Source organism: Lissotriton vulgaris, chromosome 4_1 (assembly GCF_964263255.1).
Source record: "Lissotriton vulgaris chromosome 4_1, aLisVul1.2, whole genome shotgun sequence".
Lineage (NCBI taxonomy): Eukaryota > Metazoa > Chordata > Amphibia > Caudata > Salamandridae > Lissotriton > Lissotriton vulgaris.
The window spans coordinates 131444845-131469528 of NC_141691.1; the positions used below are offsets into that span (position 1 = coordinate 131444845).

Genomic DNA, 24684 nt, shown 5'->3' on the forward strand with positions numbered 1-24684 from the left:
CATTTTCCTCAGAGTGTAGGATTATTACTATTTGGACAAACCGTGGGCAAAATGAATAGCCCAAATGATATCATAGAAAATATTGCACTATCTAGACAAAATGGCTACAGTTTGAGTTGGGAGAAGGTAATACCCTCAGATTTTCTCGTTGGGGTGGTAACTAACTGTAACGATGCAATTAAGGTGTGTCTGCAGGAAAAGGCAAAGCCGAAGGATATTATTGATAATTTTGTCATAATCACAGACTACATTAAAAGTGCATCAGCAGTTAGCTTTAAGAATAAGAATAATCATCAAAACAGAAAGGGTTGGTGTGATCCAAACTGTACCAGGACATATAGAAATTTAAAACACGTTTTGCATCATGAAGCTAAAGATAGAGAGAAAATAAGCTCAGCACGGAGAGCGTATAAACGGGCCCTTAAGGTGAGAAAGGAAGATCTGAAGTAGAGGCCTGGACAGCACTTCATGATGCATCAATTGCTAAAGATCCCACTGCTTTCTGGAAGTCAGTAAATGCCCCATTTCTTAATGATAAGACTGCTTCAGCAATTGAACTAGCTATCCCCGAGAACAGATGGGTAGAGCATTTTACACTCTTATATGATAAAATAAATATACAACTGCTAGAGTCAATACATACAGAGGGTGTGCTTGATTTATTATATCAAGACGTTAGGGAGGATCAGGGCCTGACTATCATGGAATCAGGGAATGCTTTATTTTTTCAGCTCGAAGAGGTTAATTTAGCAATCCCACCGAGTTCGGGTGGGAAGGCCGCTGGGCCGGTCGGGGTTCTGGTTGACGTATTTAAAGCTAATATTGCCCTATGGGGGCCTTTACTTACCCAAGTATTCAATGCCTTAGGTTTTTCTGGTTTTATCACCACGTGGTATGAGTCTATTCTCGTACCCATATATAAACAAGCATTTACAATGCAATGGTTTCGCCTTTGGAAAAGTTAGAGCTATTGGCATTGTAAATGACAAAATTTATATTTATGTGTTGGTTTTGAAAACAGATAAATAAATGGCATTGTCATTTACATTGCCATTAGCCTCTGCAGTCACTCTGCACTCCCTAGCACTCTGCAGTCACTCTGCACTCCCTTGCGCTCCCTAGCACTCTGCACTCCCTAGTCACTCTGCACTCCCTTGCGCTCCCTAGTCACTCCGCACTCCCTAGTCACTCCGCACTCCCTAGTCACTCCGCACTCCCTAGTCACTCTGCACTCCCTAGTCACTCTGCACTCCCTAGTCACTCTGCACTCCCTAGTCACTCTGCACTCCCTAGTCACTCTGCACTCCCTAGTCACTCTGCACTCCCTAGTCACTCTGCACTCCCTAGTCACTCTGCACTCCCTAGCACTCCCTAGTCACTCTTTAATCTGCACTCACTACTCTGCGGGTGACAGTGCTCGCCATGTCGGCCGGGTCTAAGGGGTGACAGTGCTTGCCTTGGTGGTATTCTTCATCAGAGAGTTCTTCCCGGCCGTTGCAGAACGAGGCGTGCTACAACCTATGAGATGCATGGGAGCACTGTTGGAAAAGGAATAGGGTATTGAGTGGGGGTAGGGTTAAACTTTAAAAATACCTGCCTGGTACACCTAACACTAATCTGGCTAGCAGCCAGTATGATTAAAAACAGGAAAAATTAGGAAGTCCCAGGGCTCTAGTAACCCCTACTTCCTCTTAGGGTCACCATATTTCTGCCACTTGTGTTTCCAAATGCTCAATCCACACTTATTCCATAATTCTGACGTAACTGATGAATTTAACATACATACGTCAAGCACACCTAAACACCTCTTCCAGGCAGCCCCTTCATCAGACACGCACACACCACCACCAGAGAGCCTGGAGCAGCAGCAACGCGACACCCTCCTCCTCCCTGCTCCTAGGAGCGAATCAGACCCTGAATCCAGCCCTTTCCCCTGCAGGCCAACTTCTGAAAAGGAGGAGGAGGAAGGGGGAACTCTGAAGAATAGACCAAACCAAGCAATGCAATCGGCCGTGAAAAAAAGGAGGTCACCCTTAGCCCGAGCTTTTCCCAGGGCAGTGTTTTTCTCTCGCTCTCCTATACTGTGTCCCTTACTGTGTTTTGAGATCCAAGTCCACACAGAGACAACACACACTGCACACACCAAACCACCCCTGCCCGCAGCTCTACTACACACGGGATTTTCGCTATACCCGCTTATTAGTCTCTGTTAACCAATTCCTCCCATAAACCACTTCATGAAACACCAGCAGCGAGAAACCCCCCAACCAGATGAACCATCTCCCGTTTGGACATAAAAAAGCCCTCCTCCCGCCGCGCTCGCTCTCCCAAAGCACGTGGGCTGCATTTATTTATTTAAATACACAATTACCAATCGGAAATCGGGATTAATTGCAAGGATCTTACAAGAGCTTGCCCGGGACGCCCACTGCTGCCGCTGCACTCAGGCGGGCTCTGCTGCTCCTACCGCTTTCTCTGTGGGGGGTTTTTAGCGGCTCCACGCAGCTCCTCGCCGGTGCTTTGTTGTTCTTTTTGAGGCGAGGGGAGCCGCTGGTGAAGTTTTGTGCGCTCGAGGCTTCTCGCGCAGGGTCTGCTCACCAGCGGAGGAGGAGTTAGATCGCCATCTTCCTCTCACTTCCCTCTCCTGATTCAGCAACCCCGCCCACCGTCAGGCACGGGCGCCGGCTCCTCTCTCTCTAAGGAAATGTTATGTGATGTGTTTCCTATCCCCGCTAAAAACGCACAAACCCCTACAGCTGATCACTTTTACACAGAACGGCGAGTTTCTAGTGCGTGTAGGAAACTGTCAACCGCGCTGCACTTCACATTCTCATGTACACCACCACAGGACAACCTTCTAATTGTTACGTACCGCCCTGGTAGCGTCCGCCATACCGCGACATCTTTGCTTGTCGGCTGGTCTCCGCACCACGGGCTCGCTCCTCGCACCCTAATGGCGCCAATAGCTAGTCGGTTACGCAAAAGATATGCGAAGAGCTTACAGCTCGCATGCGCCGAGACGCAGAAGCAGCCTGGCCCCGTGCTCGAGAACTCCGGTCGTTGTAATGTCACGTGACGGGCAATGCTGCGGCTGGTTTCCATGGCAGCGGAAGGGACTGTACCTTTGCCTATAAACTGACATGAAGTTAGGAAGCTTGTTAATTCACACTACTTGGCGGAGAGGCCGAATTGAGAGGGGATGTAGCTTACGCAGGGCTTTAAAGTGCGTTGAAAAATCTGGGGGGGACGTCTCTCAAAGTGATGTGACCGATGTAATTAAGGGCGTAATCAGAGAGAAGCGGGAGGGGGCGGGAAAGGGGGAGGAGAGAGCTGACGACGGCCGGCCGGAGCAGAAGACGGGCACCAGGAACAAGCGTGGGAGAGAACGAGGGGGGCGGGAGAGTACACGAACGGCGGGAGGGGGGCGGGAGGGGGGCGGGAGAGGACGAGGGAGGCGGGAGAGTACACGAACGGCGGGAGGGGGGCGGGAGAGGACGAGGGAGGCGGGAGAGGGGCAGCTAGGAACAAATAAGGAGACCCGTCCCGAGCAGCAAGGGAGGTGCCGGCAATGCCGGAACAGACTCGGGGGCGTTCCCGGCGTCGCGTGACGTCGGCAAAAGCCAAAGAATCTCGGGACCGCCCCCGTGTCTGGTCCGGCATTGATGGACAGGCCCCTCGTCCAATGGCTAGGCTCCATTTATGGAGCTAGCCAATGGGACGGGGGGGCGTGTTCCATAGTGCTTACTGTACTCAATAGATTTCTCTGGAGGAGGAGCCTAACGGCTCCGCCCCCCAGCGAAACCTAAAAAGGGGAAAGAAATGATCCGGCCTGTTACCGGCCAATATATTTATTAGACTCAACAGTAAAAATATTAGGTTGTGTCTTACTGAATAGGCTGCAAGAATTGGTTGAAGCAGGGGCAGTAATTAGCGATGTACAATTTGGTTTTAGGAAAAAGCTAGGTACCATAGAGCAGGGCCTAAATCTAAACATTTTATTAAATAAATACATTAAGGCCAAAAAGGGGCCCTTATATCTGGCCTTCGTCGATTTAACTTCGGCTTTTGATTGTGTAGATCCCAACAAGTTGTGGTCTACTCTAGAGAAAATGGGCATAGATACTTTCCTGATTTATTTTATTAGAGTTTTATTTAGGGGCTAGGGCACGGGTCCGATATGGGAAAGGGGGTACATGTACCAGACACTTTGAAGTGAAATGAGGTGTTAGGCAAGGGTGCGTTCTCGCACCCTTCCTTTTTTAGGTCTCAGCCTGCGTAGGCTGCGCTTGCGCCGTCTCGCTGCCGAGATTTTATGTTTTTCAGTAGTGGGGCTTGAACCCGCCCCTCTTCTCCATTGGCTGGCTTCCTAAACGGAGGCCAGCCATTGGAGAAGACGGGCGTCTGTCGGTTTAAGCCCCGTCTTTTTGGGATTCGGGGGCGTGTTTTTTTAGGTTCTTTCTCTCCTCTTCCCAGTGGCTGGAATTTTACATTCCACCCAATGGGAAGAGGAGAGAAAGAATAACGCCCCCCAGTCAGAGGCCCTTCTCCGAGGCATTTCTGCATCACCTCGGAGAAAGATGTTGGTGTCCTCTGTTCCCTGCTTGTGCACGATTTATTGCCTCTGTTCCCTGCTTGTTTTGGTTCCCGTACTTCCATTCTCCTCCCTCCCGTTTCCTTTCCCGCGCCACCCCCTGGCTGCGCCTGGCCATCAGAAGCCAAGAGGCATGACATACAAATGATCATAGGGAAGCAGATGGATTGTGCCGCGCTGCCTGATGGCCAAAGAATTTTCAAAGTGCTGCCTTGTGAGGCATTGTGGGGGCGCGGCAGGAAGATTGTAAGGTACGTGGGTGGTGGGGTCCGAGCAGGCGGCAGCAGGGGGTCTGAAATAACACGTTATCCCTGCAATTTTTTTCGGCTGTGTTCTCGCCGCGTTCGCTCTTGACAATATTTTTTCACACTTGGCTGCGCACCCGCTCTTTGGCGCGCTCTCTCTCCGCTCCCCCTGTCTGCCTCGCGCACGCGTCTCCCAGGTAATGTCGCAGCCGCTCCGGTGGAAATAATAAGATAGAAACCACAAGGTTGTTATTTGCATAGAAAAAGCACGGAGCCCCAGGCAGCCTGGAGAGAAGGACACAGAGATCATTTGTCTACAATTTTAATGGGAACTTTTGATGAGGTAGATTTTTTTTTATGTCCATTCTCAATCTCCACCCCTTCTCAGCTCCCCCGGCCCTTCGCCCGCCCCTTACCCCACACCATGAATGACTCTACAGTGAGTGATTTAAATGACATGACACACCACCTATCTGTATCTCTGGAATGCAGCAACATGCAAATTCAAATCTGCGGGATTGAACGTCGACGGCGGCGAGAGGCCCGTGTGTGGATCCGAGGTGCCCCATGTCCAGGCCTCCATGACGACACACACCTGTTGCCTGCAGCACGGGCTTAGCAATCATTAGTGCAGCAGGTACAGTTGCACGGGGTGCAGAAGCATACGATGTCTGGTTTCAGTTACCATGGCTGTTTTTGTACTGCCCAGTCATGGCGGAGGGGGCATATTTTCATTTCTTGCATTAAGGCCTGAGGCATTCCTGCAAACCGTGGCTTCCACCCCATGGATGTGCGCGATAGACATGCTTTGCCTGAATTTTTGCACAGCTGCCAGCTGTTATGATGTACTGTGTCCGTGCTGTTTAGGACAAGTTGAACTAGCTGGACAGCACCAGGCTTGGCAGCGCCTATAACCCTTTTATTCTGTACAGCAGTAATATAAACAATGTTTTAAATGGCAATATAGAAGCATTGATACTCACTATCTGGAGTAACTGTTTTCTCCTAAAAAGTGCAGATACTCTACATTTCAAATTGAAGAAGTCCAGGTACTCAGTACCGGACGGTCCCTGCCCATTTAAAACACTGATATGCAAGTATTATAAATCGCCCTTTCATCACTTCCTTGAGAGGCATCTCATTAGAGGGGTTTATGTTTTGCTGGATGTATTTCCAACATCCAAAGTCAGCAGGTCTGGCCACTTATTGCCTTTTGAGAGAAGAGATAGGCAAATGCTTCACTTATGACTGTGGTTCGGCCAATGCTACGGCACGCCAGAGTCTGGATATTAAAAGAAAGATAAACCCAGAGGCCTGCTCTCTTCTTCCTGTTAACGTCACGCTCTTACTATATGCAGGGCTAGACTGGCTCTTCCAATTTCTAGTGGTGCCAGTGAGCCATTTTATTGTTTCTTCTTTTTTTATATAGCCCTCTTGCTGCCTCAGTGCACTTATTTTAAGATACTGTATTACAGGTTGCTTAGCAATGCTTCGTAGTTTGACTCAGCCTGTTGTCCGACAGGTCAGTGTAACAAGTGGGCCTCTAGCCATGAATAGCATTAATCCATTTTAGATGTGGCCTAGAAACACCGTGATGTAGCAAGGGTGAAACTGTCCCCAATGCAAATACGAGAGTAGCCTGAAAAATAAAACGATCCCTGTTTGAACCATATCCAAAATATTACCTCCACCAACTGATCCCAGCAAACCCGGCACTCATTCTGAGGATTGCCATCTTTTTCTTATTTGCCACATTTCAGTTTTTCTTTCTGCCTTTTTTTCCCAGCTATCTTTGCAGGGGGCGCATTGTTTAATTGAGCATAACGTAGCTATGTAATTAAAGTTTTGGTTACACGGAGATATAAAAATGCATTAATGAATACGTCGGTAATTTGTGACCAGCAATGAATGCTTGCTTCCATAAAATGGAAATATTGCCTGCAGAAAAAGAGAAAAATTGTGTTTTAAAAGCATATAATAATACGTTTCTGGCGGTGACCTGCCCACCACATTTTTAAAAACAAATGATATAATTTTTTTCCTGAAATAGGCAAAACAAGGACCAGTGAAAAATACCGCGTCGTCTACACTGATCACCAGCGGCTGGAGCTCGAGAAGGAGTTCCTTTCGAACAGATACATCACCATCAGGAGGAAGTCGGAGCTGGCCGCCTGTTTGGGGCTCTCGGACCGACAGGTCGGTATACATGGGCATTACTAGCGGTTGTGCCTCGGTACTTCCCAGGCTTCATACGTGGGAAGCAGGCGGGAAGACAGCTTGGTGCTACTGCAACCCAAGTGGAAGTAACACCCAGGTGACGGGATGAGCTCATTTGCTCAATCTGTGTAGGAATGAAGGTCAGAGGGCGAAGAATTGTGCAAGATCAATAAAAAGCCATGGGAAAGCAGATTTTCGGCGCCGAGTATATACTCACTGCTGACATGGGCATAGGGCCTCGTTTCAGGAAGCATGGCAGCCCGGCTCCAGCCGTGGAGCAACAGCAGCAGGTCGAGTAAACATTAATCTTTAATTCAGAAAGCCTCAAAACAAACACTAAGCCACATGAGTGACCGACGCTCTTTACTCGTGGCATTATATTAACATATGTAACAATATTGCCTATTAATTATCCAAATTAAAACCGATACAGAACCATGTTTGGATTTTATTTTAAGAGTTGACTAATATGGTAGCAAACATATCTTTAAATAAACACACAAACATGCAGGCTGAGTAAATAAGTTGTCCGGTAGCTAATAATTTCTATGGCAATAGTTGAGGCAAGTGGGATTTTTTACTCTTAGATCGATCACATATCCCCCACAGAAAAACAAATATATAAAAACACTAATTGAAATAAACGGAGAAGCCTTCAGATAAAAAGAACCAGTACCAAGATGAAAGTGAAATCATTAAAAAACTTCTCCAACACATTTCAATGATATACTTTTTTTTAAAAAAAATGTTATTGTTTTATTTGGCATCAGCAGAAAAAATAGAAAAAGCAGATATATACATCAAATCAACAGAAGAGATGGTAGTATAGTTCAAATCCATAGTAAAGATAAAAAAATAAAAAAAAGACAGAGTAATCAAAACTGCAGAAATACAGGCGTTAAAAAAAAAAGGTAAAGCTTTCTCAATTTTCAATCCAGTTAGTAACTGGAGACCATAACTTACAGCCATATGTCTTCTTTCTTATAGCTTTCAATTTATACAGTGCGGTTTCAAGATGATACAAAGAAAGGAGCTTATTTCACCATAAAATAATATTTGGTGGTTCTTCATCAAGCCAGCCTGACGTAACACAGAAACGGAAAACAGACATACTTATAAACACAAATCCGGCAACTGGGTCTAAGATTGAGTTAGTTGCATTTTCTTCATAGCCGAACAAAACTAAAGATGCTGTTAATTTAACTGAAATAAACAATTCGGCTGTAAGAAAATGCTCTACATCAGCAATAAACCTTATCAATTTCGGACATTCAAAAAACATATGAATTGCATCAGCTCCATAAAGATTACAGCGATTACAACTCGTCCCACGCCCTACACTCCATTTGGCTATCTTCCCCGGTGTATAGTACAATCCGAATACAGACATATAATGCTGGCTGATTAGTGACCCATTCATTAAGACCTTCCTAGCGATTGCTAAACTTCTCTCTATGTTTATACAAGGGATATTTAATTTATTCTGCCATTTACTCGCTACCACATCTAGATCATCTTCCCTTTTTTCCAGAATTAATTGATACAGAGATCCAATTCTTTGTCGATGTTGGATCGCTTCTAAAATTTAAATTTTCTCCAGAAAAATTAAGGACTGTGACAACTTTTGTAGGCAAAAACTTCGTACCTGAAAGTATTTAAAAAAATCACATCGATGTATGTGGTAGGTGTTTATCAAATAATCAAATGAAACAAAATCTTTCTCTATAAATAGATCTCCCAGTTTTTGGATGCCTAAATCGTTCCACCTATGCATTACCCCGTCCCGAAATATCACCGGCAAGAAAGAACAGTTCTGCAAAGATGTATATTTCGTGAAATTTATATTAAGTCAACATTTCCTTTTGACAGATCGCCAAATAAAATAGGCTGTATCGAATATCTTAAATTTAGTTTTTTTGTAATAGCTGGGCTCTATGATCCTGTTTAGACATTGTTTCGCCTCTGTCCCCAGAAGCATTTCGTAGATCGAAGGGGTCAGAAAATTCTCCAAGTGATCCTCAGGTAGTAAGAGTACCACTGGCGTAGCTAGGGGGGGGCGAGGGGGGCGGTCCGCCCCAGGCGGCACTATTTTGGGGGCGGCAGCTGCTTTATACTATTGGCCAGCCCAGGATTCACTTAGGCACATTGTCGAGCAGCACACTGCACTGCACACCTCACGTGTATCAAAGTGCACGCGCACCTGGTCCCAGGGGCCAGACCGTCAATATTGTAGCGCGCACAAGTGCTACCATTGAAGGCCCTGGGCAATTTGGGCCAGCCCCCGCACTGTGCTTTTGAAATGCAGAAGTAATGCGCAGGCGCACGCTCGCGCGCCACCACTACGCACTCTTGGAGTGCCGGGTATTTTCTGCAGACAGTCCAGCTACATTAAGAACACCAGTCTCACTTAGTTTAAGACCGACCACCACCGCTCCAAGCCGCCTACATAAGGAGGTCCTCCTAGGTAAGCTTTAGTTAGGACAGGACTGCACTTGTTCATTCGGATTCTCTCAGGTGTTCCAATGCCCGGCTTGAATCCAGTGCTCCCAAAAAGTCAAATATCCTCCTATGTTCGCCGCCCCGCCCGCCTCTCTGCTCTCGTCTCCGTCCTCGTGTGCTCTGTTATCTCACTCCCAGCGCCGCAATAAGCAAACATTCAGTTAATTACATTTTGTGGACCAGTAAGAAGGACACCAAACGTGTCTCAGTGGAAACCGGAAGCACTCCCATAGCCACAGACGAAAACCGATAGCTGGAAAAATAGAACAGGGAAAGAAAGAAGGAATGTTGGAAGAAAAGGGAGAAAAAAGGGAGTAGGAGGATGAATGGATATGTGGATGAATGAGTGGGTGAAAGAAGTGAATGATGATGGATGGACACATGAAAGTATAGTAAAGTAAAGGGATGGGTGAGTGCATGAATGGATAGGTGGATGGGCAAGTGAAAGGATGGCAGAACAAATGGATGAATCGTTGAGGGAATGAATAGACGGAGGGACAGCTGAAAGGAGGATAGAGTAAAGGGATGGATGAGTGGGCGAAAGATCTGTGAATGGAAGTCGTAGTGGATGGATGATGAATGGATGGCAGGGTGAATAGATGGGTGGCAAAGTGAATGAATGTATGGATGGATGGCAAAGTAAATGGATGGATGCGTGGCAGAGTGAATGGATTAAAGGCAAAGTGACTGAAACCATGATTGGATAGCAGAGTGGATGGATTGATGAATAAATGGCAGGATGGATGGCAGAGTGGATAAATGGATGAGCGGATGGTTGGCAGAATGGATGGATGGATGGCAGAGGGGATTGATGCATGGCAGAGTGGATGAATGGGTGATTGAATAGCAGAGTGGGTGGATTGATGGATGAATGGCAGAGTGAATGGGTGGTTGAATGGATAGATAGAAGAGTTGATGAATGGATGGGTGACAGAGTGGATGGCTGGTGAATGAGTGGCAGAGTGGATGACGAGCGGGTGAATGAAAGAGTGGATTGATATATGGATGGAAGAGAGGATAGGAGGATGGATGGATGGATGGCAGAGTAGGCTGATGGATGGCTGAGTGGATGAATGGAAGAGTTAATGAATTTGAAGAAAGGATGTCGATTGATCAATGAATGGCAGAGGTGATGGTAAGATAACAGATTGGAGGATGGATGCAAAGAGAATGGATAGCAGAGTGAATAGATCAATGGGTGGCAGAGTGGATGGTTGGTTTTTAGACTATGGATGGGCAGAAGGATGGCATAATAGATGGATGGCAAATTGGATAGATGGCTAGATAGATAAATGGATAGAATGGGGAAATATTGAATGATGGATGAAAGAATGAATGGATGACAGAATCTAAAGGTGAAATAGTGGATGCCAGTAGGTGGATAGAAGGTGAAAGAATGAATAGATAGATGCATGGATGGAAGAGATAATGAAGCTGTTCTGTTGCTATAGCTTTGCCCATGTTTCTAAATACTGTCGTTGTTTGGTAGAGTGTGGGTGTAGAGTGTGACCTATGTGGGAGTTGTTTTGGTGGTGTGCTTGATGTCTAGCGGGTGGTTTTACTGCTGTGGTCTTGTAGCAGCAGTTCAGTATGGAGTGGTGTAAGAGGAGGAAGGGATACATTTACTTATGCGTTTATCTGCCATTTTAGTGCTGGTGGGCCTTCATCAACTGAGACTTGACCTTCGAGGTTTGCTCTATCCTTACGCCGCATTTTCACACCCTTTCTTTTCTCGCATTGGAGTAGAGAGTGGCGTCATAACTTAAACCCTGCCAATCCACCCCTGCTGCTCGCCGAAATTATTTCCCCAGATCCACCCTCCCCGCCGCTACCTGCCATGGGCGGCAATCTGAGGGATAGCCCCGGGCGCCAGAAGCTCTAGCTACGCCCCTGAAGAGTACACCCATATATTGCATTATAGCCGTCCAGTGATATATTTGAAAATTTGGCATACCCCACCCCCCTCTGTCTCGAGGTAGTTCACAACTTTTTAGTGCTCTTCTTGCTCGGCGATACCCCCATAAAAACTAGAACTCATTCTCTCTAACCGAGCAAAATAGCCAGATGGAATTAGCAAAGGTATGGCTCGAAAAATATATAAAAAGTTTGGAAAAATAAGCATTTTTATCAAATTACTACGGCCTAAAAGGGATAGTCTCAGATTGTTAACCCTTCCTAAGATCTTATTTGATGATGCTATTACTGGATCTAAATTGATTGGGATAATATCATCAATATTAGCAGAGATTTTAATTTCAAGGTATGTAGCCTCCTTATCTATCTTCATATTCTCTGGATATCCCGCCACAGAATGTATGAGCTGGGTTTTATCGATGTTCAATTTATAGCCAGAGACTAGGCCGAATTCCTCCGCTGATTTTATAATATTGGGTAGTGCCATGTTGAGGTCTGCCGTAGCCACGGCTATACCATCAGCGTAAGCGCAGACTTTTATTTCCCAACCATTCAGTAATACTGGTTTAATTGCGGAATTGTTTTCCAACTTTCGAATAAAAGGATCGATATATAATGCGAACAACAAGGGGGAAAAGGGACATCCCTGTCTCGTCCCCCTTGCTATCCGCACTGGCCCCGACAGAGAACCCGAAATCCGGATTACCGCAGTCGGATAAATATAGAGTGTTCTTACTGCTTCGATGAATTCTCTTGGGATCCCCACCTTCTCCATCACTGACCACAAAAAAGTCCAGGTGACCCTGTCGAACGCTTTCTCAGCGTCCAACAGGGCCACCCCGACCGGGGACCCAGTCCCCTGAGCCCAGTCAAGTAAAGATATTATTCGTCTGACATGGTCAGTGGTCCCTCTACCCTGTATAAAGCCATGTTGTCTTATGGAGATGATCCCTGTCATAAGGTCATTTAGGCGGTTTGCTATAAGCTTCGAGTACATTTTACTGTCTGTATTCAGTAAAGAAATTGGTCTATAAGACCCCATCTCTTCAGGATTTTTCCCTTTCTTTTTAAAGATAACAATTATTGCTTCCGCCCAAGATTGTGGGGCTTTACCCTCAAAAGCTCGCTGACAGATTTCGACCAATTCCGTTTTAAGCTGTACTCTAAATGTTCTAAAAAACTCCAGCGGTATACTGTCTGGCCCCGTAGCTTTACCAGAGGCCAACCCTAAGATTGCTGCTTCTATCTCTTCCCAATCAGGGGGTGCTAAAAGATTAAGGCGTTGAGCCTCCGATAAGCGCACAGCATTTATTTCCTTTAAGTATTCACCTGGTTCAGTAGAATCCCTTTCCTCACTATAAAGACATTGATAGAACTCTTGAAAAGCAGTCAGTATTCCTCCTTTAGTTTCCAGCATGTCCCCTTTTAAGTCCTTAATTTTTAAGATATCATTGTATACCTGCTTCTCCCTTACTCTTTTCGCTAGCAATCTACCGCTTTTTTCCCCGAACTCATATGCCATTTCCTTATATTGAGTATAATTAATAGCGATTGAGTCGGCTATCTTAGAATACACTTTGGATTTTTTAATCGATAGATCCTTTTGGGCAAGTCTACTCAAATCTGATTCCCCTCCCTGCTTTAAGGTCTCTGCCAACTTCTCCTCCGCTTTTAATATTTCATCAAAATCTTTTCGTTGTTCGTTTAAGAGTCGCTTACGCTTAAACCCTGAATAACTCAAGAGTCTCCCCTCTAACTACAGCCTTAAATGTATCCCAGACAATTTCATAGGGAGCAGTATCTTTATTAAAGGCAAAAAATTCGACTATTACTTTAGACATATATTGACAATATTCTGTCTCTAATAATAATTTGCGTTCGAAAAACCATCGTGGTGGTTCAATATTACCCTCTGTTTCCACATCTATTTCCAGCACTACCGGGTTATGGTCCGATATTAATTTAGGGTGGATCTGAATTTTAGCTTGTTATAAAAAACAATGTGAGATAAAAAAATAATCTAGCCTGACAAATTTTTGATGGGGAGCAGAGAAGAACGTGAACCCTGACTGGTTCGGATTCTTTTCATGCCAAACATCGAAGAGGCCATGCTCCAGAAGTAACCCACGCAGGGCAGTGTATACAAGTTTTTTCCTACCACAGTATACTGAATTGGATCTTATATCAGCTTTTGCCTCCACATTAATATTATAATCACCAGATAATAACACTGGAGTAGGCCACTGTGCCAGTTCTAAATTAATAAAATTAAATACTTCTGGATCATCTAAATTTGGGCCATAAATATTACACAGTGTAAACCCCTGCCGACCTCCCTTGAATTCTGCTAACACCCATCTTCCCCATTTGTCAGCTGCCGTCTTTATACAGTCCACCCAGCCCCTTTTTTTAAATATCGCTACCCCCCTTTTAACTCCAGATTGTTTGGAACAGACAACTAATTCCATCCCCAAATTCCTTAAATATTCTCTGTTGGCCCATGCAATGTGTGTTTCTTGTAGACAAAGTATATCCATGCCCAATATCTGTATAATTTTAGCCAAGACTTGCCTTTTCCGAGGATCATTTAACCCACATACATTTAATGTGCATATCTTAATCTTTCTGATCATTACGTTTAATTTCTTTTATCGTTCTTGTCATTCTTATATTTTTGGTTTTCTGGAAAAACCACTCTACATAATCATTAAATATTGACAGTGCAACGTTTAGATCCTCTGCTGATGCCATTTTCACCCCCGTCACCTAAACCCTGTGCCCCTCCCTTCCCACTGCCTTCCCCCCCACCCCTTTCGTCCCGCCCCACCCTCCCCCCACCCAACACACCCACCTCATGAGGCCCAGGGACCATAAGTCCCTGCAGTGATGGAGTATCGTGTCCTCCCCTCCGTATCTCCCTATACAGTCATATGATCGGCGATTACTGTCTAAAGTTAATTACTCAAACACAAACATAGATACTTATATTGTAACATCATTATATTCTATCACCAAATTCTATAGGTTTTCTAAATACTCTTTTGCCTGAATTTCCGACTGAAAAAACTTAGTTTGACCTTTGACCATCACTTTGAGTTTCGCAGGGTTTTGCAAGTATACCACTGCGCCTTTTTTTTGAAAATCTGGGATTAACTGTCTTAGATGCCATCTCCTAGACACTGTCGCCTGACAGAAGTCTGGTCTGACAAAGAAACTGCACCCCTTGGCTTTGGCCTTTTTATCTGGTCTGGCAAGGTCATAGATGTCTTCTCTCGCTAAGAAGTTGTGGAAACAGACCAATATTGCTCTTGGAAGATTCTCTTGTCCTTGACTAGGTTTCCGCACATTAAAGGGGAATCTGTGTGCCCTCTGTATTTCTCGTGTCCATTCCCACGTTGTTAACTCCGGAAAGGCTTCCTTCAGTAATTCTGCAATAAACTTACGCGGATTTGTTCGTTCTAAACCTTCCGGGACGCCAAGAAAGCGTAAATTATTTCTACGGGTATAGTTTTCAAGTTCGCTCAGCTTATTAGCTAAATCATCACGTTGTGCCTTAATGCTTTCCACTTCTTCTTTCTGTGCAACAGCATAATCTTCAAGTACAGATATACGCGTTTCTGTTTCTGTGACTCGATCTGCAGTTTCTGTTCCCAGTTTTATCGCCCTACGTACTGCATTTTTCACTTTACTGCAGGTAGCCTGCACACGTGTAATTTCTGTCTTGCTCTCAGCTCTATGGTTCATTATAGTCTCGTAAATCGTGACAAGAGTGATTTCCTGTGGGGGTAGAGTCTCCGGAGAACTTGATTCAGTCCTTATTGTTTCACTCAGTCCTTGCCTCTCCTCTCGTATTTCCCCGGATGTCAAGCCGGTTGCTTGAGGCTCGCCTGACTTATGTTGTTGTCTTTCTTTCTTCTTCTTGATTCTTTTCTTTACAGTTGATGCGCTACAATTAGGCGAAATTTTACTGTCCCCAGAAAGCTCATCAGCACTGCTAGCTTCGCTGATTTCATCCTCCCATTCCTCATCAGATGATTTTTCAGAAAGGGGGTAAAAGTTTTCGCCTGACTCTGGTACTGACAAGGTTCCTTGTGAACCAAGCTCTTTCTCCATCTGGTTATATTGAGTTATAACGCTCCTCTGTTTGTCCAGATCACCGTGCGCTACTCTTTGCAGCCATAAGGAAAAGGAAAAGAAAGGATTCACCTATCTGGCAGACCAACTGGCTGTAGAGACCCCCCACCGCCTACCTCCCGCCGTCCTGCTGTGTCTTTCAATCCGACACCGGGACCGCCAGTGGAGCGAGGCGAGGGGCTGCCTACAACTCCCGGCAGCCCTCGAGGTCTCCAGCCACACCCCCTCCAGGACGCGCCAGGTTGCGCTTAAAGGGCGTCATAGCTGAACGGAGCTCTGAAACGCTCCTCTGTTTGTCCAGATCACCGTGCGCTACTCTTTGCAGCCATAAGGAAAAGGAAAAGAAAGGATTCACCTATCTGGCAGACCAACTGGCTGTAGAGACCCCCCACCGCCTACCTCCCGCCGTCCTGCTGTGTCTTACAATCCGACACCGGGACCGCCAGTGGAGCGAGGCGAGGGGCTGCCTACAACTCCCGGCAGCCCTCGAGGTCTCCAGCCACACCCCCTCCAGGACGCGCCAGGTGGCGCTTAAAGGGCGTCATAGCTGAACGGAGCTCTGAAACGCTCCTCTGTTTGTCCAGATCACCGTGCGCTACTCTTTGCAGCCATAAGGAAAAGGAAAAGAAAGGATTCACCTATCTGGCAGACCAACTGGCTGTAGAGACCCCCCACCGCCTACCTCCCGCCGTCCTGCTGTGTCTTACAATCCGACACCGGGACCGCCAGTGGAGCGAGGCGAGGGGCTGCCTACAACTCCCGGCAGCCCTCGAGGTCTCCAGCCACACCCCCTCCAGGACGCGCCAGGTGGCGCTTAAAGGGCTTCATAGCTGAACGGAGCTCTGAAACGCTCCTCTGTTTGTCCAGATCACCGTGCGCTACTCTTTGCAGCCATAAGGAAAAGGAAAAGAAAGGATTCACCTATCTGGCAGACCAACTGGCTGTAGAGACCCCCCACCGCCTACCTCCCGCCGTCCTGCTGTGTCTTACAATCCGACACCGGGACCGCCAGTGGAGCGAGGCGAGGGGCTGCCTACAACTCCCGGCAGCCCTCGAGGTCTCCAGCCACACCCCCTCCAGGACGCGCCAGGTGGCGCTTAAAGGGCGTCATAGCTGAACGGAGCTCTGAAACGCTCCTCTGTTTGTCCAGATCACCGTGCGCTACTCTTTGCAGCCATAAGGAAAAGGAAAAGAAAGGATTCACCTATCTGGCAGACCAACTGGCTGTAGAGACCCCCCACCGCCTACCTCCCGCCGTCCTGCTGTGTCTTACAATCCGACACCGGGACCGCCAGTGGAGCGAGGCGAGGGGCTGCCTACAACTCCCGGCAGCCCTCGAGGTCTCCAGCCACACCCCCTCCAGGACGCGCCAGGTGGCGCTTAAAGGGCGTCATAGCTGAACGGAGCTCTGAAACGCTCCTCTGTTTGTCCAGATCACCGTGCGCTACTCTTTGCAGCCATAAGGAAAAGGAAAAGAAAGGATTCACCTATCTGGCAGACCAACTGGCTGTAGAGACCCCCCACCGCCTACCTCCCGCCGTCCTGCTGTGTCTTACAATCCGACACCGGGACCGCCAGTGGAGCGAGGCGAGGGGCTGCCTACAACTCCCGGCAGCCCTCGAGGTCTCCAGCCACACCCCCTCCAGGACGAGCCAGGTGGCGCTTAAAGGGCGTCATAGCTGAACGGAGCTCTGAAACGCTCCTCTGTTTGTCCAGATCACCGTGCGCTACTCTTTGCAGCCATAAGGAAAAGGAAAAGAAAGGATTAACCTATCTGGCAGACCAACTGGCTGTAGAGACCCCCCACCGCCTACCTCCCGCCGTCCTGCTGTGTCTTACAATCCGACACCGGGACCGCCAGTGGAGCGAGGCGAGGGGCTGCCTACAACTCCCGGCAGCCCTCGAGGTCTCCAGCCACACCCCCTCCAGGACGCGCCAGGTGGCGCTTAAAGGGCATCATAGTTCCCTCTCGCGGGACGCGAGCGGGACGCTGGGCGAAGCCTGGGCCAAGGGTGGGCCCGTCCAAGCCCGTCAAAGACCGGAGGAGACTGGGCTGGGCCCTCCCCCCTAACACCTACTACCAGGTATCATACATCTACAAATTAAACTGTATGTACTTTAAGGAGGGTTGGCTGAATACCCATCCCACCTCCCAACAGTTACATGTGATTATTCTCTACCTAACTACAGCCTCAAACCATACACAATGTCAACAAGAGGACTAAGGAGTAAAACACTGAAAAATATGACGTCCTCTACCGGTCCTATAGAGCAATTCCTCACCAAGGTCAACCAAACAATAGACCATAATGTTATGTTGATTGACAGACGTGTTTCTTTTGAACTTGAGCAAGCAAGACGCTCCTCGATGGGTCTCTTAGCTCAAGCACAAACACCAACAGCACAACCACATGACACCATCACATTGGATTCACATGCCGATATTCATGTAATTCCAAACACAGTCGACCTATCGGCATCATTACAACTCTCGGATACGCAGTTGTCTGAGGGCTTAGAGCAAACGCCAGATATATTCGGAAGTCCTCAGCTACCCCCAAACGACCACCCCCAAAGTGAAACCAGGGGGATACGGGAAGGTGCTATCCCGAAAACATCAAAGATCACTGAAACTCATAAAGGTAACCAAGTAAAAACCAGAGGAAGGACTTCTCAACTTAACGTATTACCAAACCAAGTGATTTAAATAAATTTCAAAGTGCGGATATTACCAGTAACACTGCACTTACAAACCAAGATAGTAACACCAATGAAATCTTATTCACAAGGGAAGTACATAATGGTAGTAATCTCGCTCAAACTCCACGTAATAAATTGGTGCCTATGCAAAATAGTGACTTGAACACTGTTAACTCACAATCTTCCTTAATCAAAGAAATAGAGGGCATAGTCAAGTACCAGCTACGACCCATACAAAAAAGCCTAGAACTGATAGAAAAACAGGTTGCGATATTAGTCGCCCTATCAAAAAAGACCACAAATCCACGTTCTCAAGATCCAATAACACTGGTTCCACCCAAAGCTCCTATCGTAAAGGCGAAACCTGTTAATAATACAAAACAAACAGCCAAGCCTCCTAACACAAATACAAGTCAATCAGTAAAAACTCCCAATAACTTAACCCTCCCAACCAATGCTAAACCTTCTCACGGACCCTCAAAACCAGCACCAGGCAACCAAAATCAACCACCAGTAAGCGCTCCCTTAGACAAAATCTCTTCAGTAAACGTCTCTCCTAGACCACCTGCGACCTCCACCTCACAGCCAGAGCGCGCACAAAGGCACTTTAATAAATCAGAACGACCAAAGAAAAAATGGACTAGACCAGTAAATCTCCCCCCAGAAGCAGCCCCTTTCGTAGTCATTCTAACGGGGGTCCCGGAATTAAGCAACGATATGGACGAACCTACCTGGTCTCTGCTTAACAAAGTCCGGTATTGGTTGAATACCAACAGACCTAATCACCCTAATAACATCACCAGGATCACCACGGCCAGAAGGGTCTTTTGGATAGGTCACCAACCTAAAACAATCCCCGGTGACTGTATAATTGTCAATCTTGAAAATCCACACGCTGTGGATTATATATGTTCCTGGGAATCATTGGAAGGTAATGGCGGAATAAATACCAAACGCCTATCATTCTTCTACCCTCGACAGAGACATCAGGCCGAGGATTCCAACTGGCCATCAAATTGGTCCTGGAACCAGCCCGAGCAGAGTAACAGGAACCAGGGTGAATGGGGCTTTGGACATAACTTTAGGACCAGATCACAAGGAGATTGGGGGTTTGACCAAAGAGATCGGAATGAGTGGAACACCCTTGTCCGCAGGGGACAGCAACCGCCGCAGAGGGAACCATGGGCCGGATTACCAACCTTTAATACCTATAGTTGTTTAGAGATGGTTGACTGACCATCACCACAGTCTTACGGTAAGTCTCCATCGATGGAAAATAGTCTCGCTTCAAATAACTCAGATAATTTTCCTTCTAACAATCTACCCATCAAGGAACAACACACACGAATAATAAAGATTAAAAAACCTATTAAGTCGTCAACAGTTCAAATTAAGGCAAATACGACACATGACCCATACTGTCATCCAAAGACCTATACTACCCCTTTACCAATGTTGTCAACACCCAACAAGTCGCAGGAAAGTGCCTTAAATGTGACATCTGCTCCGCAATCCATATATCTAGAAGAAATTACTGCCCAGAACATGTCTGTTAAACCAACCTTAGAAAAAGCCGAGATGAGGGTGCTCTTCTGGAACGTCGCGGGACTGGCGACTAAACACTCAGAAAAAAGTTTCCTTGAACTAATCGATTCGATCGAAGTCCTCTGCCTTCAGGAGACGTGGCTAAATAACCCAATCCACCTTCTGGGTTATAAAACAATCTTCTCCCAAGCCATAAGATCAAGCTCAGGGAGAAGCAAAGGTGGACTAACAGTGTACATCTCGAACCTATGGCCATGTCATGAAATAACTCCCATGATACTACACCAAAATTACCAGATCATCAACCTTCAAGGCAACCACCGCCGCGAAGTTTTTACCATCATAAACTTCTACAACAATATGAATAACACAGAATGGTCTAAGACCTTAAATGAACTCCAGCACCACATAAATGTTTTTAAAACAAAGTAGGTTAAGGTCTCCCATACTATAATCTGGGGTGGAGATTTCAACCTCCACATATGTAACGAGACAAACACTTTCATCTGCGGAATATCAGACGATGAAGAAAACTGCCTTACGCACTTTTCTCACACTATCGAGGGAAATAACATGCTGACCGTAATGACCGAACTAGATCTAGGATTTGCCAACATGTTAAAAACCCCTATTACCGAGTTCACCCCCACTTTTCATGGAAGAGGCCTTGAAACTCTAATCGATTATATTCTTATATCCACCAACAAAGCCACACGTATAAAGAACTTTGAGGTACTTAAGAATGTACTTAGTGATCATTTTCCATTAAAATTGACCTACCAGGAACTTAGTCATCGAAGGAAAACAGATAAGGCTAATACCGGATTGCTCACTCAGGAAGTACTCACATTAAATAGACTCAACGGATATACCCTTAAATGGTGTAGAATTGATCAAGATGTGATCAACACAAGAATAATTGCTAACTGCAAAGACCAAATAGACAAATGCTTAGATCCCTTTTCATCTCCTACAGAGGTAATGACTAACTATGAAGAGATCGTGACAAACATAAGAAATGAATTAACCAAACCTCACAAACCAAATAAGGCTGCAAGAACAGGAAGGTTTGACACAGAATGCACCAAAGCTTATTCTGAACTAAAAAAGGCCCTAACTAAAAAAGAAAGAAATAGACAAGAAGTAGCAACGCTACGAAAAATCTACAAATTAGCTATTAAGAAAAGGAAAAAGGACCTGAAAGCCAACCTCTGGGCACAATTACTAAAAAGCAGCCAGCTAAAAGACAGTTCAGCCTTTTGGGAGATAGTAAAAAATCCTTTCTTAAAAGATACAAACGAAGAACCCTGCATGGATGTAGCCATTAAAGCACAGGACTGGGTCCAACACTTCTCAGGAGTATTTGGTGAGGACCACCCTGTAGATCCTAGTGTTCAGGAATCCTTTCATTCCTTACCCGCGGTGAAGTATCCAATCGACATCCACTTCACACTGAATGAAACAAGGAAAGCCATCGAAGTGGCTAAGTCGGGTAAAGCTCCGGGACCTGATTTGGTCCCAATGGACCTTTACAAACTTTTACCGGATCTTTGGGGTCCGCTTCTAAATAAAGTATTAAATGCAGCAAAGAACACTAATCTCCCTGACTCTTGGTCCACTTCCTTACTCGTTCCCATATTCAAGAAGGGAAACAGGGACAGTCCATCCTGCTACCGCCCTATTTCCCTTTTGGACTCCATCGGAAAGATGGCAGGTCGCATTCTTTTGGACCGCCTCCAGGAATGGTCAAAAGGACAAGGCGTATTATCAGACCTGCAATATGGATTCAGGGCTGGTCTGAGTACCGTAGATCAAGTCTTAAATCTATCACTATTGGTTGGAAAATACGTGTATGCAAAAAGATCCTCCTTGCACATGGTTTACGTCGACCTCACGGCAGCATTCGACTGTGTGCAACACTCAAAACTTTGGTCAATAATGCTGCAAATGGGGATCGAACCACCAATAGTAGACTTTCTCCGTGAACTATACACAGGAGCGTCAGGTAAGGTCAGATTCGGGTTAGATGGCCAACTGACAGACAGCTTTCCGATCCAGAAGGGGGTCAGACAAGGTTGTGTACTGGCCCCCTTCTTATTCACGCTCTATACCAACGGGCTCGAGAGGGCAATGCTAAAGGATGTGAAAGATCTCCCGGAAGTAGGTCATCGGCAGATTCCTGCGTTATTATACGCCGATGACGCGGTAATTCTCGCCCAGACTCCTATCCAACTACAGCGGGCCCTAGATAATTACTGTTTCTTCATGACTAGCCTAAATCTGAAAATTAACATCAAAAAAACTTACGTGATGCATGCGGGTACCAAGGGGAAAAAAGTAAAGACTATCTTTGTGGACAACCTACCCCTTGAAAGGACTAATACCTACCCCTACTTAGGCATCACCATGGACGACGATCTCAACTGGAAAGAAGCAGTAAATTCACGGAAACTGTCTCTAATAAGATCAACTGGCGCACTAAAAGCCTTTTCCCTCAGTTTGGGAAAAAGACCTCCCACTGAATTGATGAAGATATATAATGCTAAATGCATAAGCGCCGCTACTTATGGAGCGGGGGTCTGGGGGACAACAAACGTCGAGCAATTGCAAACACTCGAAAATTCATTCTTAAGATTTTTGTTGGCTGTCCCGAGAAGTACAACAACTTACGGATGTCATCTTGAACTCGGGATCAAATTTATCTCTGACATTATAAAAATCCAGCCCATCATGTTATGGCGCAGAATATGGGCGACGGATGAGTGCCATCTTACAAGAACAATAATCCAGGATTGTCTGAAACTAGACAAAGCAAGAAAGATAAAATGGCTGGCCTACGTGGAATCCTTTTTCACAGACATTGGTCATTCAGGGTTTTTTTTCCGACCCATCATCGGTCACAGATATATCAAAGAAGGAACTCAAATTAATTTGTATGTCACATTTATCCCAAATTCGGTTGATGACAGAAATAGGGAAGCCTTCAGTCCAGCATTGTTTAATGATCCAGCTGGTCCCTACCATCCAACCTTATTTGCAATATGATTTGACACAATTTGAAAAATTTCTTCTCACCCGTTTTAGGTTTAATTTATTTCATTATCTGGTTTTGTTTCCCAAACAAAATGATTGGACACATAACATCTCACTGTGTCCCTGTGACCAAACATCATCTCAGTCTACTATTCATGTTTTATTCTTTTGCAAATTTTACATCCCACTTCGTAGACGATGGATAATACCAGTACTAAAAGCACTAAAAATCCGTAGATGCCGCCCTGCGTTTCTGGCATTACAATTCCTGGAAAACAATTTGATGACTAAATCGATTGCCCAATATCTTAAACTTTGTACTAAGCATCGATTGAATTTATGAACTTTTTAGATGCCCAACAATAATGCTTTATGAACTACCAGAGTTAAATTGAATGTATTTTTAAATATTTATTATGTTTTTATGTACTTTTATGGTCTTCAAAATATGAAAACCGAATAAAGTTGATTTTGATTTTGATTTGAGTTATAACCCTGACCGTATCTAATGGAGTTTTTACCTCAGAGACATTAGCGTCTAAAATATCATGTCCTTGTCCCAGAGTCTCTTGAGGTTGTCCGTTATTTTGAAAAATATCAGAGTTAATTTTCGGACCGCCAAGTGTTTCCTCATGTTGTGTCGGAGAGCTAGCTATTACTCCGGAGTTTGTAGTATTCTCTGATGTTAAGGCTGCTATTGCTGTCTCTACTGAGGGATCATTATGGCGAGCACTTTGCCTTTCAAACATTACAGGGAGTGTAAGATTTTGAGCCCCTTTTTTCAAAGAACGAGGGATCACTGGGGTCTTTCCTCTCACAATAGTTTTTTTCCCCTTAGCTCCCATAGTATTAGTCATATTTGTCTCTAGAGTGTCCAAAGCACCACCAAGTTCTATTGTATTCTCGTTATTCTCGTATTCAACATTACTATCTTTAGTTGTATTAGTGCGCGTGGTTACCTTAGTAGATCTTCCAGCTACATCCCCTAGATTTTCCTTATACACCTCTGTTCCTGACTCCTTATTTTTGCCCCCACGCGTAGTCACTTTCATTGCTGTAGGCTCGCTTCCCTTCTCAACTGCCTTTGCCTGCATTTTCTTATTTTTTAGGGCTCTACCTCCTCGCCCCCGAACCACTCGACTCTGAAGCCCGCCTAGTAAAAGCAACAGAGGAGATCTCCAGAGTGGCGCCCTGCGCCTAAATGAAATTAAGTCACTCGGCATTCAGGTAAACCTTCTAAGACGACTGTTATAATTATAGGATTTTACTCACTTTTTTTATTAGCCACTCTGTTTTCACTGTATCCAATATTGGTGCCGTTTCCCGTTTTTCCCGTTTTGCTTTCCGTACTATTCCAAACTTAGAGCCATGTTTAAATACTTTCACACAGCTAACAGAAATCAAAAGCTGTTCAAGAATCTTCGCTGTCCACTTCGTCTATTACCAGCAATTTCCTCAGCTCCTCAGCCGTGTTAGCTGCATCAAACCCGGAGCAGTCATCCAACCGCTCTCTCCCCCTCTGAAAACGCCCTGTTCTCGGAAGTCTTTGGCGGTCCTTGACAATTAACGAGCCACACCTGCCCTAGACTCTGTGATCGCTGAACACAGCCACTGGGGTCGGTCGATTGTTCGGGGCTCTGCGGGCAGCTCTTCCCCGGATGGCTTTGCTCCTCTGCTCCTCAAGCATCAATCAGGGTTCACAAAGCTTAGCGAAGTGTCTCTGGTAAGTCTCCACCGCCGCTGACATCAAGTGTAACAAGTCGTTTATCAAACCATCTGCTCTGACCGCTATGAGCCGCTCCTCCA

At 45.8% G+C, this 24684-nt stretch overlaps 1 protein-coding gene across 1 annotated transcript in view; it reads left to right on the forward strand.

Moving 5' to 3' along the window:
• The window catches only part of LOC147718465 (homeobox protein CDX-4-like), a 377966-nt gene that overhangs the window by 152369 nt on the left and 200913 nt on the right, over positions 1 to 24684 (forward strand). Inside the window, exon 2 of the mRNA XM_086918387.1 lies at positions 6887 to 7032. Coding sequence (XP_086774513.1) covers positions 6887 to 7032 — 146 coding nt within the window. The remainder of the gene's footprint in view (positions 1 to 6886; positions 7033 to 24684) is intronic.